General features: G+C 60.0%; 2 protein-coding genes across 2 annotated transcripts in view; both read left to right on the forward strand.

Annotated features, from left to right (window-relative positions):
* Positions 1-5,150, forward strand: part of EEF1E1 (eukaryotic translation elongation factor 1 epsilon 1) — a 5,318-nt gene extending 168 nt beyond the window's left edge. The window contains exons 2-5 of the mRNA XM_004695577.2: positions 724-728; positions 1,239-1,439; positions 3,481-3,576; positions 4,591-5,150. Coding sequence (XP_004695634.1) covers positions 724-728; positions 1,239-1,439; positions 3,481-3,576; positions 4,591-4,731 — 443 coding nt within the window. The 3' untranslated portion in view covers positions 4,732-5,150. The remainder of the gene's footprint in view (positions 1-723; positions 729-1,238; positions 1,440-3,480; positions 3,577-4,590) is intronic.
* Positions 5,151-6,930: 1,780 nt separating this feature from the next.
* The window catches only part of BLOC1S5 (biogenesis of lysosomal organelles complex-1, subunit 5, muted), an 8,986-nt gene continuing 5,822 nt past the window's right edge, over positions 6,931-10,094 (forward strand). The window contains exons 1-2 of the mRNA XM_012734796.1: positions 6,931-7,271; positions 9,863-9,945. Of these exons, the coding sequence (XP_012590250.1) occupies positions 7,154-7,271; positions 9,863-9,945 (201 nt within the window). The 5' untranslated portion in view covers positions 6,931-7,153. The remainder of the gene's footprint in view (positions 7,272-9,862; positions 9,946-10,094) is intronic.

Raw genomic sequence — 10,094 nt, forward strand, 5'->3', positions numbered from 1 at the left:
GCGGGGCGGCGCGGGGCTGGTGGCGACCACGTGCGCGCCCGGGCGCGTCCACTGCCTTCTTGCGGGGTGCCGGGGCCTGGGAGGAGGGACCTGCCGGTCACTCCGGGAGGCTGGGGGGGAGAGGGACCCGCCGGCTACTCGGAGGAGAAGGAGGGACCCGCGACCTCCCTTGTGGGACCCGGAGCCATAGGGAGGTGGTGTCCCTCGCCCTGGATGTGGGACTTGCCTGGTGGCCCCAGGTCACACAGAGGGGTAGGGATGAGAGGACCCCCCAGAGACAGAGTGGGGAGCAGAGTGGGGATCGCCCGGAAACCCCTCTGCTTGGGTCAGTTGCTCCTGGGGCAGTTGGCATCTCCTAGTCTGAGAGGACCTGAGGCGCTGTGAGCAGGTTGCTGTCCTCTTAAGTCAAGTGGTCAGTGCCCTGGGGGACACTGGAGGCCTGGAGCAGTAGGATGACGTTCCCCCTCAGGACACGCTGTGGTGGGAAAGGTGCCACTTTGAAGCCAGGCAGCTGGGAAAGCAAGAATCTCCTGGGGGTGCAGGGGTGAGTCAGCAGTCCCTGAAGCAGGACCGCGATCCCCACCATGGAGGGACCCCAGGACACAACAGACCCTCCTGTCTCCCCGCTGTCCCTTAGCAGTGGGTTTCAGGGCGATCCCCACTCTGCTCCCCACTCTGTCTCTGGGGAGTCCTCTCACCCCTACCCCTCTGTCTTGCATCCAGTTCTTGTGTGCATCCATAAATAAGTCTAAGAAATAAAGAATCTTGAAGCTCCAGCCAGGCTCTTAAAGCCCTGGCGACCAAGGTGGGGCAGGTGGAGCTCTGGGAACTGTGCCACCTTGAAGCCCCACATGTGGGATGAGGTGGCCCTTGTCCTAAAGCCGTGGGTGCCAAAGGCCAAGACCTACGTTTTGCCCCTTTAAGGTTCCCTGTGTCTCGCTTCTGCCCTTTTTCTGCTTTTTTCTGCTCTTCTCTGGGCCCGAGCGTCAGTCTTGCCTCCCAGCAGCCTGGAAGGGCTGCAAGGCGGCCACCAGCCCCCTCCTCAAATAGCAGGTTCTCTCGCTTGTACTTCAGTTGTGTGTCTAAAGTTCAGTTGTGTGTCTGCCCCCGTCTCATTTGGACTCCTAGGGCCTAATCCCACTGTTGGGGAGCCTTGCAGGACTGGGCACTCACTCAGGACACACGTCACAATTTGCATTTTAAATTGCTCTGAGGCCCTTTTTCTTTTTCTTCTTAAGATTCCAGTTCTGCAGACCAACTCCGGTCCCAGTCTAACCGGCTTAGCCACCATAGCGGCTCATCTGGTCAAGCAGGCCAAAAAGGAACACTTGCTGGGGAGCACGGCAGAGGAGAAGGCCATGGTCCAGCAGTGGCTGGAGTACAGGGTGACACGTGTGGATGGCCATCCCAGCCGAGAGGACACACACGCTCTGCTGAAGGTACGGGGCTGCCCGCTCCCTGTAGGGCGCTGTCCAGCATCTGCCTGGGCTCCGCAGCTAAAGTGCTGGCCTCCCTTCGGAATCCCCCTGCACTGGCAGTTCAGCCGCTGGTTGCCTCAGACCACAGCAGGCTGCCCCTGCCAGTCCGTGGGGCTCACCCTGGACACCCCTCCTGGGTGCTCCTCTCCTAGCTGTAGCTGGAGGTAGTTCCTGGCCTCTGGGCTTGTCCACCCAGCTCTCTGCGAGTGGATGGCAGGCAGTTACTGCCTCTTTGCGCCGTTACTGCCTCTGGCTTGAGCAATCATGCACTCCTTAAAGGCGGGGGCTGAGTTGAGGGGGTGTCGTCAGGAAGACACCCCCCACCTCGGGCTTACTGCTCTCTGAGATGTTTTTCCCCCATATCAGTCAAATGAGAACAACAGTCTTTTAATACAAAATGTAGCACCAAGAATCAGTGGAAGCCATCCAAAAGAAGTTATTTGTGCTTATTTTTTTTTTTTTTTAAAGATTTATTTATTTGTACATACAGAACTGGGGTACAGACCAGAGACTCAGGGGCAGTGAGAGACTTCACCAGAGACAGAGTGGGGAGCAGAACAGGCAGATCAACGAAGTACACTGCTGAGGGGAGCAGTGGGCAGGTCAGGAGAGGTCTGCCACGCCATGTGGTCTCCTCCGGGGCAGGCGGGAATCGAACTCATGCGGAAGTGGCTTTAGCTTCTCAGTGCAGTGCTTTAACCCGCTGCGCCACCAGGGAGGGCCATTTGTGCTTATTTTAATCAAAGTAAAAAGCTTTTTTTTTTATAAAGACTTAAACCTGCACAGGCCTTAGGGCCTCAGCGTCACCTGGACACTGGATCGCCTGGACACCATGGTGCCCTCATCTGGCTTTCCAGCAGGAGTCACGTGCCTGGAATGTGGCTCGTGTGGCCCCCATTACTCTGTTGGCAGAGTCCAGGGGCTTGTTTCCACTTTTGGGTGATGCTTTTTTCCTCTTTACGCACTACGGATTAGTGACACCATCCATGTTCTCCTTTGGGCTGGCATCACTTAGCACCGCCCCGAGCTCTGGCCACACCCTGGCAGTGGGCAAGGTCTCCACTGGGTGGCGAGGCCTCGTCCCTTCCTCCCACTCACCTGTCAGCTCCTGGGCTTTTTACTGCAGCCCAGCTTCTGGTGGGACTGTCATGTGGCTGTCAGCATGTCAGCATGGGGACTCCTTAGCCACAGCAGAGTTGCCACATGATCAGCTGTTCTGGGAACACCCCAAAAGCATTCAGACTGGGTCCCCAGGCCCGGTGTTCATATGCTGTGTTATAGTAATGTTGCTCAGAATGGCTGCAAGGCAGATGCCACCCTGGCACCAGTGGATAAACAAAACAGCCTGTCGTTGTAGCGGAATGTTATGCAGCCCTAAAAAGGAAGGTCCCTGAGTCACATAGTTGACACCAATGGACCTTGAGGACGTGGCACCAAAAACCAGTCACAAAGGGACAGATACTGTCAGACTCCATTTACTTCAGTAGCAGGAGGTTCTTGGAGCAAATTCATGGAGGTCGATGTGGGAAGGTAGGCTCTGGGGGCCGGGGAGGCTTGTGTGGCCTTTTAGGCTGTAAAATGAGGGTTAGTTGCTCAAAGTGTCCAGATGCACCACTTCCTTAGTTATGGCAGTGTGCCTAAGGCAGTGAATGTGGCCACTTAGGTTCTCTGACATTTAAAACACCACATACAGGGAATTTATAATTCTCCCAGGAGACAGAGATTGTCGGCCTCTTCGTATTTTAATAGAAAAATAGATCCAACGCGAGTATGATTTACAAAGTGCCCCCCGCACAGTGAACAGGAGGCTCTGGTCTGCTCACAGATGCTTGTGGAGCATACTCAGTTCCTGCCAGCTGAACGCGCTAGGGACATCTGCGCCAGCTGTTAAGCTCTCGCCCTCTGCACAGTCCTTGGGATCCCGTTCAGTGGCCGGCATTCATACCTGAGCACCCGAGCTAGCTTTGTTGCCATGGGTTTTTAAATGATTTGTCTTTTCCAGGATCTCAATTCTTACCTGGAAGACAAAGTCTACCTGGCGGGACATAACTTCACTGTGGCGGACATTCTCCTGTACTACGGGCTCCATCGTGTCATGGTGAGGAGGGATCACTGCTGGGGGTGTTCTCAAAGCCCAGTGACTTTACCGTGTGTCATGAACTTAAAATGTGTCAAGTACAAGTGAAGGTGCCACATTTCCTCGAGGCTGCTGGTGCAGATTGCCCTCTGGTTGCCTCCAGTAGCACCCAGCTGTGGGGTGTCCTATTTCTCCCCACGCTCTTGGGGCTCCCCTGCAGCTCCAGGGTTCCAGATGCTGTCCTGTCTCTTCACCCCTTCCTTCCCACCCAGACCAATATCGCTGACACCCTCACAGCACTCAAGAAAATGTGATGCAGCGGGTGCCCCCATCCTGGTGCCCGGCCCTCGCTAGCAGACCCCTGCACACCTAGCCTGAGGTCCCTCCTCCTCGGCCTGGCTCACCCTGTCCCTGCAGCTGGCTTGGGGTACAGCCTGGTGAGGCACCTGAACTTCCAGAACTTGCTGGAGCTGCTCACAGGCCTGGAGCTGACTTCCAGGGTCATGTGCATGTTTATTTTGGAAAAATGACCCCATTTCCTCTGGGGTCGTGGCAGTATTTACAGGTGGCGGGGCTTTTTAAAACCTCATGTTTTCTTTTGAAGTTGGGGGCCTCGTCTGCATATGGCTGAGGCTGGGATCAGCCCAGGTGCAAGTCACCTGCGCAGAGACTACAGCGCTGCTGGTAACTCACCTAAAGCTGTGCTCTCTCAGTGAGAGGGAGCTATTGCAGAGCAGGGGCATGCTGGCCGGTTTCCCGCTTAACCATTTGCCAGCACGCGTGGACGCCTCGAGTGGTAGGTGAGGCAGCCGCATGGCTTGGACATGGGGGTGCCGTGTCACTGCAGACCCCAGCCAGGCAGCTGTGTCTGCGGCTCTCTGCAGCAGGGCAGGCCCGAGTAGATGCGCTGCCTACTCCAGGGCCCCTGGCCGCGCCCACCCAGGCCTGGTGACTCTCGGAAGCCCTGAGGGAGCAGGTGCTTCAGCCTGTCTTTGCCACGGTGTGTCTGCGTGCTGAGTGTGCCTGTCCCCACAGGTCGCCCTCTCGGTGCAGGAGAAGGAGCAGTTCCTGAATGTGTCACGCTGGTTCTGTCACGTCCAGCACCTCCCCGGCATCCGGCAGCACCTGGCCCGTGTGGTCTTCGTCAAGACCCGGCTGTATGCCCAGCCCCACTAGGCCAGAACCCCAGCCTGCGGCCCCTGGCCAGTGACCCCGGCCCGCGCCGCCCCCCCGGCCAGTGCCCCTGGCCAGCACTCCCGGCCAGCGTTCCCGGCCCGCTGCCGACTCCAGAGGGGCTTGTATCTGGACGTTGTATTTGTTCTTTAGTAGAAATTCCGCCAATTTCCACCGCCCTGAAAAGCTGGGTGGAACTCAGGTTCCAAATGAGCCTCCCCTGCAGGTGCGATGTGACTTCAGAGTGGTCAGTCTGTGGCGGGCTCTTTCTGCCACCAGGACACGGGCTCCCTGCAGCCTCCTGGGACCTTAGTCCATGGGAGTTGCCAGCAGTTTGTGGAGAACTGTCCTCAGTTCTACCAGGACAGGCAGGCGGGTGTGTTCAGGTTGTACTTGAGCCAGTAAACGTGATCGAGAAAGTCCTCGGTGCCTCTTCTCTCCCCAGCAGTGACACAGCACAGCAGAGCTGGCTGGCCAGACCACCCTGGGAGGACCGTGTCCACCCACAGGAGCTCACAGCCTGCAGACAGGACCCTGTGGGCACCCCAGAATGGGTGCTTTCATGTTGGGCAGCTGACCTGGCATGTGGGGCGGGCCGGGTGGTGCTGTCATGGCCCTCTGGGATGCCGCATGTCTCTTGTGGGTGTCACTGTGCCCAAAGCCCCCCCAGGGGGCCCAGGGCCCTGGGTGGCAAGGCGTCCAGAACTCGCAGGCTATACCGCCGATCAGCTACCCACTGCACTTACTCCTCCCCGAGACCCGGCTGGCTGGTTGCCAGACCTGTGGGTGTTTTTAGCTCTAGCCCCACAGCCCCCTCCTTTCCCACTCTGGCCTTCATCGTCCTTCCAGGTTGTTTTTTAAAAACCAGTTAGACGCTAGGAGGAAACACACACATTCCAGCAGGAGTCTTCCAGCATGGATGCAACCAAGAAAGCAAAGTGACCAGGCCCCTCCTGGGTGCTGCTCTCCCACGACAGGACTGTGGAAGGGTGGATTTCAGTTCTGTTCTCAACATGTGTGCAATTTAGTCCTTGTTTTTATTTGCTAATTTTCATAAAGTTCCATAGGGAGCTACCAATTTACCCTGAAGTCACTTTACTTCTACTAAATAAACATCATTTCCATGATGCAGAAAATAATTAGAAAAATTCACATTGATAATGGAAGTTTCCTGAAGGGTCAAAGGGGCAGAGGATGGGGGCAGGGGTTAAAAGTCAAAGAAAAAAGTAATTTTTAAAAAAAGAGAAATCTCTTTGGGCCTCCACTGGACACAGGGCTGAGTCTCCACCTGTGAGCTGTCCCAGCCACTGGGCAAGTCCATCCCCCCCAGGGAGGCACCCCAGGGCACAGCAAAGCAAATCCCCTGTCTCCCCGCAGCCCCCTCAGCTATAGGTTCCAGGGAACCTGCCTGTTCTGCTCCCCACTCTGTCTTTGGGGTATCCACCCACCTCTGGCCTGCACCCTAGCTCCTGTGTGCATAAAGAAAAAGAAGAAATCCTCCCACCATCCCAAGGCAAGGAAGTGCGCCGCCAGGCCCTGCGGAAGGTAGTGGGAGGCCCTTAGTGTGCAACTCCCCCTGGTGGTATTCTGGCTGGCCCAGGCTTGCAGGGTGCAAGCCCAATTTGGGTGCAGGTGAACCGGCCTGTCCAGCTTGCACAAACACAGGGGTCGCCAGAGGCTCCCAGTCCGCAGCAGTGAGAGCCCAGTCTGACCGCCAAGGTGCAGGGAGGTCGGTTCAACAGCGACGCCGTCCCTGCAGGCCCGTGACCCTCCCGCTGGGGCCGCACAGATGTCCCTGAAGTGTGCGGTGTGGCTGGCCGGCTGGACAGAGCGCTTGCCGCGAGGCGCAAGCCCTCGGCGACCTCCGCGCCCGTCCTCCCGGCGCCCTGCTCTCCGGCCGGCCGCCAGCTCCCTGGCCTGCAGGCCTCGGCTTACCGAAGTCAGCCGCGCACGGCTGTCTGGGCCGTTCACAACGCCAAGCTCAGTTCTGTATCGCACGGCATGGACGCGCCTGGCGGGGTGGCCATCACCCGGGCGCGGGGCGGATGGACGTCACCAGGGCGCGGGGTGGCCATCAACTGCTAGCGAGACTGACGTCACCAGTCAGCGCGACCGACGTCACCTGCATGCGGGACGGACGTCACCTGGACGCAAGTGTCTTCCGGGAAGAAGTGATAGTGTGCCCGAGCGAAGGAACGCTCCGCCACTCTAACAGCCCCGCAGCCTCACCCACAGGGCTCCCGCCAGCTCCGTGCGGACTTACATCCCTTCCCGCTTTCGCAGCCCCTGCCGGGACCCAGCCTAGCGGCAGCGCTTCCTCCCCTCCCGCACAGCCCACGGGGTAGACGCGCGCCGCGCCGTCCGATGACGTCAGGGGCGCGCCGGGGCAGGCGCGGCGTCCACCAGAGTGGGCGGAGCGGGCGGCATGAGCGGCGGCACCTCGGCTGTCCCCGCAACAGGGGAGGCCGCCCCGAGCGGCGGCGGCGCCCGGAAGCGGGACTCGCTGGGAACGGCGGGCTCGGCGGTGCAGCTCATCATCAGGGGTACGAGGCCCCCGCCTCCGCGCTCGTAACCCGGTCCCGGCCCGCTCGCCGGGTCCCAGGACTTGGGCCCTGCGGCGAATGGGGGTGGGGGTGGGGATGGCGCCCCAGCTCCGCCCGGAGTCAGGGTGCTGCCAGCGCCGCAGCCGCTGGAATCCCCGAGTCTCCCTTGCCCACCTGACGACCCCCTTAGGGTGCGGGAGGGGCGCCCCCACCGGCAGTGCTGGGGCGGCCAAGGTGGGGGCACCCCAGGGGCTGTTCCGCACTTGGGCTGCGGCAGTGGGCTGTGGCCAGCGGGCCTGACCCCAGCAGGACTGACCATGAGCACCCAGCCGACCGACGCCTTGACGGGGGCCCTGCGCCTGGCTTTGCCAAGCTCTGAAAAATCGCGCGTCCTGGCCGCTGTCTTCGGCGCCTGTCACCTGCCCAGAGTACTGCTCTGCCATCCAGGACCTCGCTAGGTCCAGTCCTCACACCCTCGTTCACTTTGTCTCTGCGTCTGACCCATTGTTCCTCATACAGTGGAGACAGGGTGCGTGCCAGTCAGGGCACTGTGGGGGGGGGGGGGCGCAGCCGGGCAGTGGCCAGGGTCAGCTGGTGTGCACAGCTCTGACACTGCTGCTGCGCCACCCACAGGCAGCTCCAACCCAGGCACTTGTCAGCCTGCGATGTGCCCCAGGCCATGGTCAGTGCCCGCCACCCTTGCCATGTCAGGTGACTGCGGGCCTTGGGCTCTTCATGCTCTCGCCATAGAGCGGCACCCAAGACCAGCCTGTGCCCAGTATAGCCCTGTCTGTGGGTGGACACGGGTTTGTGCCCACCGTGGGAGAGTGAGTGATCGTGCTGTGCAGCGACCCCGAGAGCTCCGGGGCCTGGTGGGTCAGTCTGGCCTCGCTGGCCACGGGGGCAGCTTCCTTCATGCTTCTTGTTCCAGACGATACCTTCTGCGTCCTGGCCGCCCCACACACTGGTCAGTCATAGTCTGGGCTGCCGTGGCTCTTGAGACCTGGGTGTTGAGGGCATCAGGTGCGCTTGACAGCAGTGTGACTCTTGGCTGCAGGACCAGGCCTGGGTCCTCAGGGCCGCAGTGCAGGCTGGGCAGCGATATAAGCAGTGATCTCCGCACGGGCACCCCAGCACCAGACTATATTCCCAGGGCCCCGCAGAGCCAGCTGCTGCCAGAGGAGCAGAGTGACCCCTCACTGCTGCCATGACCTAGCCAGCTTCGTAACCTAGAGCCCAAGGTCGTCTGTGGTCACTCGTCCCAGTACCCCTCTTCCCCAGGACTCAGTCGCTGCACTGGGCTTGTTGGGGTGCCACAGCACCGCTGGCCAGAGCTGACATCCCCGCATGTGTGAGGTGACATGGTAGCCTCGCCCCATGCTGCGCTGACGTGTGGCGCACAGGTGGGTGTCATGTGGCGGTTGACTGTCGGCACTGACTGGTACTGCACGCGGTCTCTCCCTCACTGGCCCGGCTGGGCCTGGTCACATGGGTCACAGCCCCTTGGTTAGGCAGCAGGGCAGCGTGTGCTATGGGCCATGGGGTGGGGTGGACCCCTCGAGACCCGGAGGCCATGGGCCACGTGGGCTCCTCGGGCACGGCCCCTGCACAATGGTGTGTGTGGATGGTGGAGCTGGACTTGACCCACCTCAGCCACTCCTGGATACCTGAGACAGTGTCTGGAAAGTGGAGAGTGGGGTCGTGCCTGGGGATAGCAGCGCCCAGCAGGGTAAGACTGACCCTTGCAGGGTTGGCCATGGCCATAGAAGGTCTGTGAGCTGCCTGGATATTTGGGACCCACATGCCTGTTCCCGCTCCAGAGCCTCTGGGGGCCACACTCTAGACATAAGGAAGTGAGGAGCTTGTTTTCTTGGTGACCCCTACCCCCCCTCACAGAGACTTTCTGGGGTGACCCCTGGCTTTGCCTCTAGCAGGCTCTGCCCAAGGCTGTACCCCGGGACAGGTCCTGGCCAAGGTCACTTAAACAGGATGACAGTTCCCCCTTGCTGGTCTACAAGGACCAGAAATTTGGGGGGCGAGGAGTGAGCACGGTCAGCGTCCCTTCCAGGACCTGAGCATGGGCTCTGCACACACTGGCTGCTGCCCAGTAGGACAACTGACCGGTTAGCGCCAGGCCGTCTCCTCTTGTGGCTTTGCTGGCCGTCCACGGCAGTGACAGAGATGCTGCCCTGTCCCCCATCCCCAACCTGTTTGAGGCAGAGTCTGTCCTCTCGTGCTTGCTCGGGTATCCATTCCTTGCAGCTCTGGGGGTCCCATCCCTGTGCAGAGGAGGCCACGTGGCACTTGTAGCCTGCAGCTTGCAGCCGAGCGGTGTGGTCAGGGCCACCCATGGGAGGTGGCGCTCGCTGCCCTCGCTGTCTGGGCCTGTGCAGAGATCCAGCCATGCCTCATGCCCCCACCCCCCACCCCAGACGCTCACCCTTGCTGTGCTGTACAGATACTACCTCAGCATCAGGGCTCTGCTGGTGGCAGACATCCCTTGCAGAGTCAGCTGTGGACAGTGTGTCCACAGGCAGTGTGACTGCCTTCAGAAGAGCACAGAGCTGACCTCGAAGTCCACTGTCTTTCAGATCTTGGGGAGGTCCATTCGAGGCTCTTAGACCATAGGCCGGTCATTCAAGGGGAAGCCCGTTACTTCGTGAAGGAATTTGAGGTGAGTCTTTAAGACTTGGATGTGGCAAGATGACTCTGCTTATGGGGTACTTGGGGGGGTGTTGAGGCCTGGTGAGAGGGAGGAGGGGTGGCAGGAAGAGGGTTGGAGAGGGAGAGTGTGGGAGGAAGAGGGATGGGGAGGGGGGGGTG

The sequence above is a fragment of the Condylura cristata genome, unplaced genomic scaffold (assembly GCF_000260355.1).
Source record: "Condylura cristata isolate star-nosed mole 26May11 unplaced genomic scaffold, ConCri1.0 scaffold00072, whole genome shotgun sequence".
NCBI classification, from domain to species: Eukaryota; Metazoa; Chordata; class Mammalia; order Eulipotyphla; family Talpidae; genus Condylura; species Condylura cristata.